The sequence below is a fragment of the Vanellus vanellus genome (assembly GCF_965231255.1).
Source record: "Vanellus vanellus genome assembly, chromosome: 1".
In the NCBI taxonomy this organism is placed as follows: Eukaryota; Metazoa; Chordata; class Aves; order Charadriiformes; family Charadriidae; genus Vanellus; species Vanellus vanellus.
Window position 1 is genome coordinate 70393438 of NC_138905.1, and position 16736 is coordinate 70410173.

The 16736-nt window shown below is 46.0% G+C and overlaps 1 protein-coding gene across 1 annotated transcript; it reads right to left on the bottom strand.

Moving 5' to 3' along the window:
* Positions 1-4440: 4440 nt before the first annotated feature.
* Positions 4441-12290, bottom strand: LOC309686182 (aldo-keto reductase family 1 member B1-like). Its single transcript, XM_082498744.1, has 10 exons — positions 12163-12290; positions 11652-11819; positions 10244-10360; positions 8882-8959; positions 8115-8237; positions 7514-7614; positions 7272-7353; positions 6660-6743; positions 5807-5889; positions 4441-5054 (listed from the first exon to the last, which is right to left on the bottom strand). Exons 1-10 carry the CDS (start codon positions 12226-12228, stop codon positions 5012-5014), a joined length of 945 nt encoding a protein of 314 aa, XP_082354870.1. The 5' UTR covers positions 12229-12290; the 3' UTR covers positions 4441-5011.
* Positions 12291-16736: the final 4446 nt, after the last annotated feature.

Below are 16736 nucleotides of genomic sequence, written 5' to 3' on the forward strand. Positions count from 1 at the left end.
GACTTGTCCTGACAAAGACTGTCTCCCACCAGAGAAGTCACCCTATTTTGAAACATCATAATGATCATCTGCACTGTTAGCAGGCAGTCCCCTTTTTGCTGATGACTGCTGAATTTTATGCAATATACACTGCACAATTTTTTTTTTCAAAAGAAGATGTTGCGACATGCCTGTGATTTCCTTTTTCAGGGCAGCCTGAAGACCAGCTTGAAGTACTGGTTTGCCTCTGGTCTCCTTTGTATTTCCTGGATGCTTGAGCTAGTAGTGTTGTGCTGACAGTTTATTAGTATCAGCAGTGTCATGCTTTGACTCCAGATGCTGGAGGTCTTGATGCCAGAATCAGTCAGATTTTGTACTGAAGCAGCACCAAGGTGAACTGGTGTCATCCGAGAGATGTGCTCTGCAAGTCTGTGAAAGACTGCAAAGCCTGGCTGTTTTGCCAATAAGATGGCATCTCCTATAAGAAAGAGGAGAAAACCTTGAAGTGTTTGTTCTCATTCTTCTGAGTGTGTCTTTATGGGGAGAGGTTTCAAAGTCTTGCATTCCTGTGGCAAGGAGCTGGGTAAAGTGTGTAATGACAGATAATCACACAGAATCACAGAATCACAGAATTTTCAGAGTTGGAAGGGACCTCTAGAGATCAACTAGTCCAACTCCCCTGCTAAAGCAGGATTGCCTACAGCACATTACTCAGGACTGCATCCAGGCGGGTCTTGAAAATCTCCAGAGAAGGGGACTCCACAACCTCCCTGGGCAGCCTGTGCCAGTGCTCTGTCACCCTCACCGTAAAGAAGTTTTTCTGTGTATTTGAACGGAACTTCCTATGTTCTAACTTGTGCCCATTACCCCTCGTCCTGTCACTGGGAACCCTTGAAAAGAGCCTGGCTCCATCCTCCTTCAGCCCACCCTTTAGATACTTGTAGGCCATAATAAGGTCTCCCCTCAGCCTTCTCTTCTCCAGGCTAAAGAGTCCCAGCTCTCTCAGCCTTTCCTCATAAGGCAGATGCTCCAAGCCCTTAATCATCTTAGTTGCCCTTCGCTGGACTCACTCCAGCAGTTCCCTGTCCCTTTTGAACCGGGGAGCCCAAAACTGGACACAGTATTCCAGTTGTGGCCTCACCAGTGCAGAGTAGAGGGGGAGAATGACCTCTGTCCACCTACTGGCCACACTCTTCCCTATGCAGCCCTGGATTCCATTGGCCTTTTTGGCAACAAGGGCACATTGCTGGGTCATGGATAATTTACTGTCTACCACGACCCCCAGATCCTTCTCCTCCGAGCTACTTCCCAGCAGGTCCGCCCCTAACCTATACTGGTGCCTAGCATTCTTCCTCCCCAGGTGCAGGACCTTGCTCTTGCTTTTGTTGAACCTCATTAGGTTCTTCTCTGCCCAGCTCTCCAGCCTGTCCAGGTCACGCTGGATGGCAGCATGGCCCTCTGGGGTGTCAGCCACCCCACCCAGTTTGGTATCATCAGCAAACTTGCTGAGGATACACTCTGTTCCCTCATCCAGGTCATTAATGAATATATTAAACAATAATAATGAGACTTGGTGGAGAGCACAGCTGAGAAATACAATTTGTCCTTCCTCTTTTTTTCTTCTGAGATTTTTGTGTTGCTCCTCTGCGGCCTGTTGACATTCTCCTGTGAAGGTGTGTGCTTGGTTTCCCCCTATGGTTTCCTGAATGAGAGCTCTCTGTCTTTTAACAGAGGATTTTCGGCAGAAGGTTTGCATTTTGCTGTGCTGTTCGTGGCTACTGTGTGAGATTTTCTCCAGATCATGGCAAGACATGGGAGCTGTCAGTTGTTTTTCTGTCCTGAAGGCATGGCTGGGGTTGTCAGGTGATGGTAGGGCCTCTGGGAAAGAAGTATTGCATGCATCAGTGGAAATACTGCAAACTGTGTGCTTGATAAAATGTCCAAGGGTTCCTTGCATGAGATAAGGAACTGTGTGTGTGAGGAAGGGTCTGGTTTGATCAGTGTGCAAGGTTTTGCACTAAAGCTGGATGCTTATTATAGCAGCTTTCAGGCTTGTTGTGTTGACATTTGCACGTAGTAATTCTAATTCACCAAAAATCATAGCTTCAAGAGATGGGCAGTGTTTGGTATCTGAGAAGAACAAGACCCAAAATGATCAAAGTGGTTAGGTCCCAATGGAAACAATATTCTCCAGTAGGAGGGCTGCCTGGTTTGCTCCTGGCCAGCAATGACAGAAATTAAAGTCTCCTCTGAGGGCTGGCTGCCCCCTGCCTGTAGGGAAAAGCACCACGTCGTTTTATTGGTAGGAATTGTCCCAGGGAGGGATCTTGCCGATTAAGTGGAGGTGACTACAGCTGACTTCACCTCTGTTCACAAGAGGAGAAGAGTGCATTATGTCTGGAGATCCTAAAAAGCAAGATAGGCCAGAGCCAAGAGCAGCCCTGGCCCTGGGTGTAATGAAACACTGAAGGCTGCTGTTTTGTTTTGTCCAAACATCTCTTGGCTGTGACCAGAGCTTGGCACTAAGGTGGGTGCCTGCACCTACACTATGGACACCTAAAGTTAGGTGAGATGAATTCCCCCAGAGAGACTGCTGCATGTGACCTGGGAGTAAAGGACAAGTATGGCCAGTGCAGAGTGTTTCAAATACAGAAATATGTTAAAAAAAAAAAAAAAAAACCACACCAAAAAACACAGGGACAAGCACTGTCCCTTGTAAATTCTGATTCTTTTGTTTGCATCTGCCAAGTTTTAGCATTAAGCTGGTGCGCCAATACCTCTTCCATAGTTTTCACCTCATCTTGAGGTTGCATGTTACATTCTTTTGGGAGTTTTGGTTGGAAATATTTGGATGACCTCCATCTGAAAAGCACATTAAATATATTCTAGGGACTTGTATGTGTATATATATATTAGACTAAATATGTGATCTCAATATAGAAGTGTACTGAGCAAAATATTTGCACATTGTGTTTTTCTCCTGTGGGAATGAGTGAGAGTAAGTACTAAAACCACCTAAAGCTGTAATGTATCTGAGGTCCATTGTCCTGTCTCTCTCACAACTGTAACACTCAAGCCAAAAGTGCAAGTTTTGTTCACACCTCATTTGAAAACAAAAGCTTTGGGTTTTTTAATCACATAAAAAGGCTAAGTTCTTTTTGTATTTGTCATGGGGTAAGGGAGCACCAGGAAATGTGACACTGCTAAGCTGAATTCACCAAGTAGACCAATGGAGGAACAGCCTGTCAGGGAGAACGTTACACATGCACAGAATGACCATCCCTCATCTACCACTCCAGTGAGTCAGTGTGGTCTCACCTTGGGGGGAAACACAACACTGTTTGCACTGGCTGCTCAGCCATGATTCACTATATCCAGTTATTCTGCTCCTGATCAAGGCAAAATCTTGGTGCTCCTGTGACATTCTGCCTCTCAGCCTTTCTGTCATCTGTCAAACATCTTTCATATGTGCACTTATATTTATAAACTAATGATGTACAATGCAAGTTGCTCAAGCTGGTATAAGCGTATTCACTTGTTGCATGCTAAATTGCAACAGAAATTAGCGTGGCACAAGCAATAAGTCAGTCATCATTGGATCCTAATACTATTAACCTTTACAAAAGCAGTTTTTTGTTAATCATCATCTTCTCAAGGAAGTTTCTGGACCACCCAGTTGCTCAAGATACAACTCAAACTTCATATGCTTTTGTCAGACCCTACAGCTTGATCTGGTGTGATGTTATAGACCAGGGTGCAGTAGTTGTACTCCAGATGCCCTGTGTCCACCCCAGCCCAAGACACATTGCATTTATGGACCCCCAAAGTGCCATGCTGTTGCAACACCTACTAGTTACCCCAGCACTGTCCAACAAGACTCCTCCACCATGAGGGACGGGCTTTATCAGGGAAAGCTTTACTCACACACACAGTAGAGTTAACAGATACCTATGCCAGTGAGTCAGCACAGCCTGGAAGGAACGTGACACTTGCTCCAGTCATCTCAGTCAGGCTCTGGGCTGCAGCTCAGTACTAACAGTTCCACCTTGCACCCTCTGTTTCTATGCAGTATCAGACACCTGCTCAATGCAGTCTCCCTTCTCCCCCTAGTTTTTGTTACTCTGGGTTTTTGTAGCCAGATATCAGCACAGGCTACCAACCAAATCAGTCCACAGCAATACCACTGTACAGCTTTCCAACAGTTTCAGGTGTTGGTCTCCTGTTGCTTGTTCATCCACAGTCCATACTACGGCTTGTGATACTCAACTGGTCTTGTCAGCAGTGCTTTATCAACCAAAGCTTATTTTACCAAGTTATTCAACTTCTGATCAAGACAAGGTCTTTATGCTCCTGTGACATCATTTAAAATTGAATATGGATGGTGGTTTCCAATGACATTGTTGATGCAAGAGGCTTGGTTTGTAAATTTTTCACATTAGAACAGAACTTCTAAACCAGCAGTAATCTAAACATTTTTTTATTTTGGATAAGGATAAAATTGAACAGTAGACTCTGTCCAGCTTCAGCCTGTAAAAGTTGGTATGTATCTGTAGGTCTGGACATTTCTCCCATTTATTCTTCTTTCCAAGAAAGCTTTGGGCTGCATTCCAGAAGTGAAGCTAGTTGTTGCATCTTATCTTCAGGCAGTGGTTATGTAGTTTGTTCTTTCCAGATGGATCTTTCTTCTGTGCTTATATAACCTTACCCCGCAGCCTTAAGTAGTGTCAGTGCAAGACAGAAAATAAAAATCAGTTGCTAGTTCATTCTTCGTGTTTTCTGCTTTGCTATTTCAGCCATGCAGAGACACTCATCTAATGAGTAGAGAATTATTACAGCTCATATTTTGTTCTTTAGAACCATTTTACTATTTCCTTCCACCAAAGAAGAAAACCCCAAAGTCTCCGAATACATAATACTATGCCTTTGCTGGTAGGAGAGGTACTGTGTGCATGCTACATAGTGGACAGCTCTAGGCAACAGTAGAAGCTCATTAGACCCCAGAGGCCTGCAGGAGGGCAGGATAAAACTATCTTCAGTATTCTGCATTGAAAGGGTACTCCTTGTGATTTTTGCACCTGAAGGAAATCGAAGAGGAAAGATTACTCTCAAGGCTGAAATCAATGCTATATAGAACTACACTGGGTGTGTAAACAAGTGTTCAGGGGAGGCTATGAATTGCGTAACTGCAGAATGATTTTAAGAGACTTACTAGTATAGAAATGGCATGCATGATCAACAAGTTCAAGTCTTTTCCTATTATTCAGTCACTGAACAGTGGTGGGACCAAGTTACTTTCTAGATAAAAAGCTAAAGTTCACACTATTTGGAGAAAAAAAGCGTAGGTTTTGTGGCCTTTCAGCCAAGACTTCTTGTCTGGCTATAGGCTTCCCAGGTGCACATCTGCAAGCAGTCATTCTTCAGACTGCGCTTCAGGTGGTTATTCCCTCCCCCAGTCCCCTATATAAGAGCTGACATCAGTTTTTAATAACTCACAGAAAAAAAAATTACCATAAGTTTAAAACTGCCCAATGTTCATTTCTCCAATATGGACCTAGTCAAAGTTATCAACTAGAAGCCTCCTTTTGGAGTTCCAGGCATACAAAGTTTCCCAGAGAAAGGATCCACACTGAGTACATAGTATGACTTATACTTTAGTCAATAAAGTGAAAATATAACTCCACTAAGATATTAAATAACAGATGCTTCATCCCTCAAATGATTTCAGATTTCAAAATACACCCATTTTAAACAGCTATACCAGTACCCGTGAGATTAGAATAAAATTATTGAAAATGTAAGAGTTGGAAGGAAACAAGCTGTCACTTACGTGATCATTTCACAGATCCTCCAGTTTTTGTTTAAGCTGAGAAGGGTTGACATCTCCTCTTTAGTCAATTCAAAGTCAAACACCTAAAAAGAAAAACAGCTGGAAATCACCTCTTTAAACAAATAAAATCAGAAGCAAGATTCACAAGGTTAAAGAACAAGTTCACATCAGAAAGAGTGCTGGTTAGAAACAATGGCTTCGTGAGACAGGGAAAGGAAAAGAAGTCTCTTTGGATTTTCAAGACCCTACTGACAGAGGGAAGAAACAAACAAACAAAAAAATCACCAGTTGCAATTACATGTGCCAGCTTTTCCAAGGTGTTTGGTGACCACGTAGTGTTGCACAATGCCTCTATTTGTGGAAGACTCATTTCTCTCAAATTCCAAAGAAACATCTGGAAGACTTTCATATTTCAATAAACCCAGCTATGTTATTCCTGAAATCTTGATGTCCAATATCAGGAAAAAATCCGTGACTTAACAGTCAGAGAAGCAATGTGGTTTATTGACACCTGGACTCTTCCCTTTACATTGCTTATTCAATATTTTGAGGAATGTTACTGCACTTGGACTCCAAGCAAGCCCTGCCCGCCACCTCATTCACAAGTCACAGAACAGGACATACTATGTGAGGTCACTGATAAGGTTATCAGCATACTGTTTCCAGGAGCTCTGTTAATCTCTTTTCTCTAAGTGTAGTTTTCCTAGCAGCCCTAGTTCCCAGACAGAGAAAAAGCCCAGTCCACTTGCCTCAAGAGGACTTGGGAAGGGTGAGAAAGGATCACGGCTTGCTCTGCAGGGAGAAGCCATGCCATCCCTGAAGGGCAGCACCAAGGTCACTTGTAATCACTCACCTTGAAGTTCTCCACAATGCGCTGTGGTGTGACAGACTTGGGAATCGCAATCACATTTCTCTGGATCTGGAAGCGAAGGAGAACCTGCAAGAACAGACCACTGAGTCAGAGAGAGGATGGCTCCTGATCTGAAGGAAGTAAGAGCCTGTTCCAACAGCTGTTTTCCCTAAGCTACACCTTCTTCTGCAGAGCTGCATTTCAAATCATTCCTGTCCCTGTGGCCTAGGTAGCGCTTCCTAGAGAACACAGAGGGAAGTGGTGGAGGCCCACGTGGAAGGCCTCCTTTCCCATCCAGCTTTGTGACAGTCAATTCCTTTTCTTTCCACCTGTTTTTTCATCAGAGTATGCAAGGCTTTCATTCTCTGCAAGAGGACTTGAGAGGGGAAGCAACATCTGAAGATGGGGCAACAATTTTTCTGGCTGAGGGCCAAAATGGTTCTTCAAGTATATGCTGCAGGCCACATAGTAGACAACCTGCATTGTTACTTAATACCACAGAAGAGCACCATGGTTCACAGGGAACACCGTCAGAAGCTGTACTCTCTCTTCAGGCATAGTTTCCTTAATGGCTGTGTTACAGGAAGGAGTACCCACTGTGTGGCACCTACTTACCTGTGCTGGGGTTTTGTTGTGCTTGGCTGCAATCTCTTTGATCTTGGGGTCATCCAGAAGGGGAGGCTCCTCTGGCTTAACCCTACGCAGAGAGAAAAAGGAAGAAATGGCAAAGAATCTCTGCAAAAAGATTCTACCTAGTATGAATACTTAAAAAAGTGTGTACACACACCTGCACCACTACTCATTCAATTAGTCTGAATGCTTCAAACTTAAACCACACTAACCCACTTGGAAATTACCTGTCAGGGCGCCCAAGGGGACAATATGCTGTCACAGTGATCCCTTTGGATTGGCAATAGTTGATAAGCTTTTCCTGGGAGAGGTATGGATGACACTCGATCTGCCAACACAGGAGTAGAGACTGTGTAGAACTACTGTAGTGTTCCCATGCTCCCGAGACTTTCTTCTGAATCTTAATTTCTTAATTACAGGCTGCCTTAATCCTACCCTGCACGTAGTCTGTGTGACAATATAAGACTATAATTCTATAGGGCACCAACTTTTATATTGAGTCCTTATGTGCTTTTTGGATTTTGCTCTAACAGGCTTTATAAAAGTCATTGATTACAGTCAGAATGATAGTTCGTGTCTGGATTCTTTATCGATCCAGAGAGAACGTTTCATAGGGAAATACTCCAGAATTTGTAAACAGTGATTCAACAAGGTGAGACAAAAAGGAAACATTCTGTTCCTTTTTGTACCAAGCAGTATTCACAGAGCTGGATTTAAAGTGCATGCTATGTCTACTTTATTCTCCCTTTTTTCCATATCTTCATTCAACTGTAACCAGATCTTTATAATCCCTGGAACCTATTCACTTGCAGTCACTTTGCAGCTTACCTGGTTATTTGCAGGCTTGTGCTTCAGTCCCGGCTTGTTCAAGATTCTTTCAGTCTGCTCACGGTTAAAGTTGGAGATACCAATAGCTTTTACCAGACCAGCGTCCACCAGCTCTTCCATGGCCTAACAGAAAGAAGAGCAAAGTCACCATCCAGTGTACAAGACATGACTTGCATACATTCTTCCTGAGGTGACTTGTCTCCCTTCATGGGAAGCACAAAATAACTGTTTGCACTTGCCAAGTTTTTGATTCTCAAGGGGAAAGTGGGTACTGGTAATGTGTGTGACACATCTTCTATCACACCAAAGCCGAAAATCATTGATAAGACTGAAATTCACTGAGTTACACAAGGAAAAGAACACTTTAAGTCTACTATTGTGACTGGAGGGCTATGCCCTAGGAAGATGGCGGGATCACAGCCCAAGTGTTTATTTCTGCAAATCTGTTTGAGCAGTTTCAGAACTGCACGAGAACTGTGGTGAAGAAGAGTTGTATCATTATGGTCAAGTAAATAACTTTTTCTAACCTCATTCTCATCTGCACCTCCACTGAAAGTGACTGTGCAGCTCAGTGACTTGAGATGTTAATCCACAGTGAATAGGAATAATAGCTCGACTAAGCATGCACATTTTTAAGAGCTACCACATACTTTTATGAATTCTTTCCAACTAATTCTGCATACATGCATGAGCCATTCTGTGACTGCTGAAGCTAACACCACTGCTGAGGACAGTAGACGCGATTCTTCCACTGTGGCTGAACTTACCTCCCATGTCTGTAGAATATCAGTGTTGCTGGGTATTGACATGCCTTTGTCATCTGTGGGAAACAGCTCCTCTCCTGCCTGTCAGTGACAAAGAAAATGCTTGAAAATCTGTTGAGAAGTTCACTTAATACCAGGAGAGCTCACAACCATGATAGCTTAAACTTCTAGTGCAGACAAGAACACTAGTTCTTGTCTACATTCAGTCATGCCTTCCTGAGGAGCAGGAGGAATTAAAGGCATTTTTGCCAGTGACCATTCCCATAAAGACAAGATTTTCTGCTGGGCCCCTCTACGTGATGACTCACCCAAACATCTACAGGGAAACACACCACTCAGAACTATAGCCTCCAGTCTCATACATGTTCACTTCATGTATTGTTCTTTTGTGCCCACTTAGAAAGAACTGGTTTGTTCTTTTTCCAGAAGGGCATCATGGGACTCGGGTACTGGGAACATGTAGCTTTGGTCTATACAACACCAGATCTGATGAAAAGAGGTATTAAGTGCAGTGACAGTTCTTCCATGACAAAGCTGGGTGTAAAGCTGCTAGTACTAGGAAAATTAGAAGAGCCTTTGGGTACAAGTTTTGAAAAGATATCACGACTGACCTGTGTTTAACAGCTGTTTGCTACTGCCCCCATAAGACAGTTTCACTGTCATGGCTCTGTTAACATAAAGCTAAAATAGAGTATGAAATAAAAATAAGCCTCTCAAAAGCAGCAGGTAGGATGGAGACTGATCAGACTGTAGCAGGAAGGAAAGGCTAAGACTAGAAAAAAAATCAAACGGACATCAACTCCTTCACTAATTTGTGAAAGAGTTTAGGTCCCACATGAAGTTTCACCTTTTGAATTCCTGTCTCAGCAGAACAACACTAAGGCTCCTACAGACAAGGTCAGCTCAATCTGTACTGTATTAAGGACTTGGTGATTAAAGAGAAAAATGCAAACCAGAAATATTTTCTCTTGTTCTGTGATTCTGTAACACACAAAGGAAAATTTCTGTCAGGCAGCAAAGTATAGCCCTGCTTCCTGCAAGGGGTAATTTTGAGATGAGCATACACTGATTTGTAAGAGAAAGGGAGAGCAGCCTATCTTACCCTTGCAGCTGGCAGATGGCACCTGGTTTTCAGACCATCATTCCCATGATCAAACGATTATGCTAGCAGCAGTCTCGGGGGCAAAGATCGACAGCCTGGCTCACACAGCCAGAGTAAAGCTGAGCAACAGAGCAGTGCTGGTACACACAACAGACACGTGACTGTCTTTCTCAGCCAGAGTAACTGTTGCACTGTAAAGCCATACAGCTCTCCAAAAGCTGTAGTCAAAAGATACAAATCCAAGGGCATTGCCGTTACTGTACCTTCAAACCAAAAGGCCAGTGCATGAGGTAGAGATCCAGGTAATCCAGTTTCAGGTCAGCAAGAGTCTTCTGGCAGGCTCCCTTCACCAGAGGCTTGTCATGAAAGGTACACCATAGCTAGAGAAAAAAAACAAGGCACACCGTGACCTCCTGGTCAAAGCTCTCAGGTGCTCTCCTGTACAGGTCAGAAATGCTCCATCTTCTTTGGATGTGGAATGTGGAACTAGGTCATCCTAGTGCTCTTGAGATGGGGCTTGCTCTGTGGTGGGACTGGCCTCTGACAATGAAGGCAGCACATGCAGTGGCAGCACATGTATTTAAGCAGGATCATAACAAAGTCCTCTGGTTCCATTAGTTAAAACATCATTTGTGCTACCCCCTTTTACACAGGGTCTGCCTTTGTAGTAAGTGGCTTTTAAACGAAAATCTATATCCGTCATTCATGACCATGCATAAAACTCCTGCATTGAATGTAGCAGGCAAAGCCAAGAAAGTACAAAAAAGCCACAAAGAAATGATTGGCACCAACCTTTACCAATGTAAAAAGGCACTTGAGAATCCAGCTATCCAGCTAAATAGCCTATTTTTCTTAATAAGCAAGAGTAAGAAACCCCACCAACCACACCTTCCCTGGGACACGTGCTGAGCAGATTCCACTGTCCCAAGGTGGCCAGAACCTCATCTTCCTCCCACAGCAGAGACACCCCTTTGGCAGGACTGTGAGCCTGGCTGCTGGAACAAGCACCAGCCACTGCTAGGCTCGTCTCCTCTGCTGAGCTTTAGCAGTCAGTGACGTGCTGTTACCAAAGCGGTTCTGCCTCTGTATCGGTCCTTTACACCGAGTGATCTCAGACCTCTGCATCACAGGTTTCCACCTTGCTTGGTGCTACCTGGCCCACTGCCTTTTTCTGCTTCCCTTCTTCTGCACCAATTGGTCTGCAGACGACCTCTCCTCATCCGTCCCCCAGCACTTTTGGGTCTCCTCAGCAGAGTGCTAGACCACAGCAGGGCTGTGGCACTCAAAGTCTCAGTAGATTTTGGGCGTGGGGTGGAGGAGAGTATGTGGAAATCAGAATCTTGACCTCCTTCAGTGTTATCAGGTTGACTGGGGAAGAAAGACACCACCAGACAGTTAGGATAAGGGTGATTCTTCTCCCTGCTCAAAGCTCAGGGAACTCTCTCTTCCTATCCAATGGCTTACAATAACAAAAATTGCAACCAGCAGGCAGGAAAGTGTCAAACTGTATCACTGTGCTGATGAACTGAAACAAGAAAACGGTATCAGGAGTGATCTCATTTACATCACCAGTTTCTCCAATGCTACAGCATAAAACTACTTTAGTTTCCTACTGTAAAAATATCACAGGTAAACAGGCCTGTCCATGATTCAAAACTATTAGATCCTTACCTTACTGACGATGAAGAGGTCCTCTCTTTTCACAGCACCTTCCTTGATTTTCTGCTGGATCCCATCCCCAACTTCCTTCTCGTTCTGGTACACATAGGCACAGTCAAAGTGGCGGTACCCGGTGTCAATGGCAGCCATCACTGCAGCTTCCACCTTACCTGGGGGAGACTGAAGGGAAAAGGCTATAATACATCCTGATTTGGGTTTCTCGCGTGCTGCTCCATAGATAGCTAGCAGGTAAATAAACACACAGAGGGGACAGACGGGGATGGAGGAGCTCAGCCCCGCGGAGGGACCTCGGCCCCGGCGACCCGCGTCCTCGGGCAGAGCCCCGCAGCGGTGCGGGAGGTCGGGCTGCTGCGAGGGGGCAGCGGGCATGGAGGGACCCCAGGGTGGCCAAACGCCGCAGCGGCACCGCCGTACCGAGAGGGGACCGCCGGCCGGGAGCGAGAGGCCGCAGCACGGCGGCGGTGGCCCTGAGCCGCGCTGCAGGAGGGCTCTCCGCGGTTACCTTCCACGTGCCCAGCCCCAAGAGGGGCATCTTGGCCGCTGCTCCCATCCGCACGTAGGTCGCCATAGCCCCACTCGTAAACACGCCGCTCGCCGAGCGCTTTCACAGCTACCGGCCCGGCCCGGCCCCGCCCCGGGGCTGCCGGTACAACCTTTCCCGGGGGTAGTGCTCCCCCTCGCCCGCTACTGCGGTTGGTAGCGCTCGGCCTTCCCCTCCTTAGCAGCCAATCACCGCTCAAGTCCTGCCCCGAAGGCGGTGCCGCCCAATCAGCAGGGAGGTGGTGGTGGTGGTGGTGTCGGTGTCGTCAGGGGGTGCTCCGCAGCGCCCCGAGGCCACTTCCAGCTCCCTGTAGAGTGGGTTTGATACGTCTCTGAGAGCGCCGTTTCCCACTGGAGCGGACGCCTCATTCCGGCGGGCCCGGCTGCTGAGGCCCGGCGCCGAGCAGCCGCCGTACGCGGCCGGAGGAGCTGTCCGCTGGTGGCACACGGCAGAGCCAGGCTGTAACGGCCGTGCCGGGACCCAGCGGCCCTCACACCGCCCCCCCTCTTCCCCGGGGCAAACCAGCCCCTGCTCGGGCGGGCCTTCTGGTGAAACTCGGCTCGTGTGGGCTCGGTTAAAAATCGCGGAGGTGATGACCGCCCCGGGGTACGCCCTGCGGGCATTTCCCCCTGGTGAAGTTCCTTATCAAAAGATAAGGCCCGAGGGCAGCTGTGCCCGGATCCGGCCCGTGTTTGTGCAGGCTTCGGCATCTGCAGCGCCCTGTCCCAATGCCGGGGGTTGTTGTGCGTATCTGGCTTGTGATGCACGCCGGGTGTTGCGACACCCTGTTGCAGTTCACCCCATCGGTTACCAGATGAGTTTCTGGCCTGTTTAATTCAGTAGCACTTTGGCCCACGATTTGTCATGGGTAAAGCCAGGGGCGTGTCCCAAAATGAGTGAATAAACAGGATTGCTGGGGGTAGGGCATGAGACAGAGGTGTCTTGGTCTCAGTGCATGGAGCTGCTCCCTCGCTGCTGGCTGCATGGTTGCAGGTTGTGGGCCATGGACCATGGAAGGGCTGAGCTCTTTTGGCTGGAGCAGCGTGTCCCAATGGCAATGATGGTGGCCTGGGCTGGTCCTAGTAGCCCTGTGATGCTGCGTGCTGATGAAGTGAGACGGCTAGAGAAACCTCGGTGTGGCTGGCTTGTGAGAGTGAGGCACACACTGTTTCCCTCTCCAGATGGTACAAATGCAGCTTTCACTTTGGGGTAAGTGAGGTTGTGAGTAATTTAGAAAATGACGAGTATAAACCACGTAATTTTAAATGTTGGGAGAAAGTATTTTTTAGTATGTTTTCAAATCTGCAGAAGAGCAGTGAGTTTTCAATGAGTGTCGTGTTGTTCCTCTGTCTTTAGGGAGGTGTATATCATATTTCATGATTAAATATACAAGTGTAGAAGTAAATGGTAGATGACCTTTAATTTCACATTAGAAACTGACTTTGAAATTTTGCAGAGTCAAAAGATGCTGTATTGATGAGGTGGTCACAGTGCACTGAAAAAAACGTGATTTATCAGCAGAATCTAAGTACTCCATAATGGTATTGTAAGGCTGCTTTGAAGGCTTTGCTCTTTGCTTATACTTGGAGAATTGATTCAGGTACAAGCATAAGTTGGGAACTACCTGAAAGGAGGTTTTAGAGAGATGGGAGCTGACCTCTTCTCCCTGGCGACAAGTGATAGGACAAGAGGAAATGGGTTCAAGTTATGTCAGGGCAGGTTTAGATTGGATATTAGGAAGCATTTTTTCACTGAAAGGGTTATTAAACATTGGAATAAGCTGCCCAGAGAGGTGGTGGATTCACCATCCCTGGAGGTGTTTAAGAAAAGGGTAGATGAGGTGCTTAGGGACATGGTTTAGGAGTGGTGGTGTTTTTATCAGGGTAGGTTAATGGTTGGACTTGATGATCTTAAAGGTCCCTTCCAACCTCACTGATTCTATGATTCTATGAATATGTATAGTAGCGCATTTTTGTCTGGGTGCCTCTCCCACAGCAGATGCCCAGGCTCTTTTTGCTTCATTTAACTGAAGGCAGACGAGATAATTAGGTTTTGTCTTTAATCTTTCTCCTGTTTTGTGGCAGTGCCATCAGCTGTCCTCAGCAGGATGTGCTGTTTCAGATGAAGCACATAAGAGTTATACAGCTCAGGGCTTGTCTTCCATCCTTTTTTGTGATTCCTTCTCCATAGATCTGCTCTGAGTGTGCTCAGCTTCTTGGGGGCTTGTTCGTTGTTCAGAGAAGTCAGTCAAAAATGCAAAATGATGCATTTTGCCTTTCCTGCAATATATTTTCTCAAGACAGCCTAGAGAGCAGTTTAAGTGCCAGTATTCCCAAGGCACTCAAGCTTGTGGAGCTGTGCTGATGATTTATTAGTGTCAACAGTGCCACATTCAGAAACAACCAACGATGACTGGGTTTCAAGCCTTGATATAGGGACTGCCAGAATCAGTCAGATACTGTACTGCAGCAGCACCAAAGTGAACTGGTGTCAGAGTCGTGCTCTGCAAGTCTCTGAAAGCTTGCAAAGCTCTGCTGTTTGGCCAGTAAGATGGGATCTCTTATGAGAAGGAGAAGAGCCTGCAATATTTGTTCTCATTCTGAGCATGTCTTTTTGGGGAGAGGTTTCAAAGTCCTGCATTCCTGCAGCAAGGAGCTGGCTGAGAGTGTATGGTGACAGATGATGAGGCTTGGTGAAGAGATAGCTGAGAAATGCAATTTGTCCTTCTTCTCATTTTCTTCTGAGATTTTTGTGTTGCTTCCTCTGCGGCCTGTTGATGTTCTCCTGTGAAGGCCAGTGCTTCGTTTTCTCCAACGGTTTCTTGAATGAGAGCTGTCTCTGTCTTTTAACAGAGTATTTTTGGCAGAAGGTTTGCATTTTTCTGTGTTGTTAACACCTGTTGGTGTGAGACTTTACCCAGATCATGGCAAGACATGGGAGCTGTCAGTTGTTTCTCTGTCCTGAAGGCATGGCTGGGGTTGTCAGATGATGGTAGGGCCTTTGGGAAAGAAGAGTACTGAAACATGATGTTTATCTTCCTAAATGGTGTGCATTGGTTCAACTTTTAGGTGCTTGTCAAGGCAGGAATGCAGGCACAATAAAGGTTTAATCCAGTTCTAAGACCTTAGCCTCTTTCTTGCATTGAGTCCCTATCAAGCCAAGAGCATCCCCTGAGGTCCCACAACCATCTCTGTGCATTCTCAAGAGTTTTGTTGAAGACTTTAGTCTTTGATAATTCTGGTATTTGGCTATTAATTTGATGAGCTGGCAAAACTGTGTACTTAAAATGAAACTCCAGAAAGTAAACTATGAGCACATACTCTCACTCTCTGTGGCAGATCCAAGTCAATTTGCCTGCCCAAAGCTGGCAACTCCAGTCTTTTTATCCCTGACACCTAGGCCTGATTCAGCAAGATGATGTGGGTAAACCGCCCTGATGTCTCCTTTCTTTCAGTATTTGTTGTCTGTGCCCTGGGATGAGAGGAGAGGGCCTTCAAGTGGGTGCAGGAAAGCCCTTTGGCATGGGTGGATGGGGCAGTAAGTGCTGCCCGTAACCAAGGAACATCTGGATGGATTTGTGTGACTGTGCCCACAGTGGTGGCTCTGTGAGGATTTAGAGCAAGTGTTTGAGTAGGAGCTTTCTAAGGGAAAGAGAGTGGTTGTGAAGGGTGGTAGAACTTCCCTAAATCTTTCGCTCCCACATAATAGTAAACACTCACTGGGTTCAATAATGAGGTGTATTTTTTCACAGGATGGATGTCTCACCCCTGCCTGGAGATTGCTGAGTGTTTTATGGGTTGCTTCCTTCAGGAAGCTGGGAAACACATGGTCTTGGACTATATCTTTGTGAATCAAAAGTGGAAATTTTGTAGAGAAGGTCCTAAGGTGCTCGCGGTTTGGGCACAGCACCGCGAGGCTGAGCCTCCCCAGCCGGGGGGGCAGACACCCGGGGTGTGTGGCATGTGAAAGGCCCCCCGGCACCGCTGGGGTCTGTGGCTGGAGGGGAGGTGGCAACGCGGGTCTCCTCTGAGGACTGTCTGCCCTCTGGTGCCCGCAGGGAAGAGTGCCGAGTGGCTTTGTTGTCCCAGGGAGGATCTGTGTCCCCGAAGTGCAGGTGACTGCATGCGACCTCTCACTGTGTCTCTGGGTAGGAGGGGTTTGGATTTTTTGTACACTAGATGGAAGACTTACAGACAATGATATTTTTGCATTTTAAAATTAATTTTATTTAAAATATGGAAATATGGGACACCTGATGAAATTGTGGATTGTCAACATCTGGTTTCTGCTGATGCAAGACTGAAGGCAATCACAAACTCTCCCTCTTTTCTGCTTAGCCGCTCTGCCTAGGCTCTTCAGTAGTAATCCTCACTTCTAATAAGCAGAATATTATTACATTCCACATTTTCTTCTGTAGAAAATACTCTTTCCTTCTTCCAAAAAAAGAACTCAGAGAAATTTCATGGGGTAAACATCCCATGTCTTCGCTGGCAGAAGCAGGGCATGTGCAGTAAGAAAACTAGACAGCTCAAAGT

Bases quoted from the DNA above. Each gene is read 5' to 3' on its own strand.
- LOC309686182 (XM_082498744.1), bottom strand. From the start codon at position 12,228: ATGGCGACCTACGTGCGGATGGGAGCAGCGGCCAAGATGCCCCTCTTG. The intron at 11,820-12,162 runs GTAACCGCGGAG...TTTTCCCTTCAG, and splicing joins TGGGGCTGGGCACGTGGAAG to TCTCCCCCAGGTAAGGTGGA. The intron at 7,615-8,114 runs GTAAGCTGCAAA...CTGTGTTGGCAG, and splicing joins ACAAGCCTGCAAATAACCAG to ATCGAGTGTCATCCATACCT.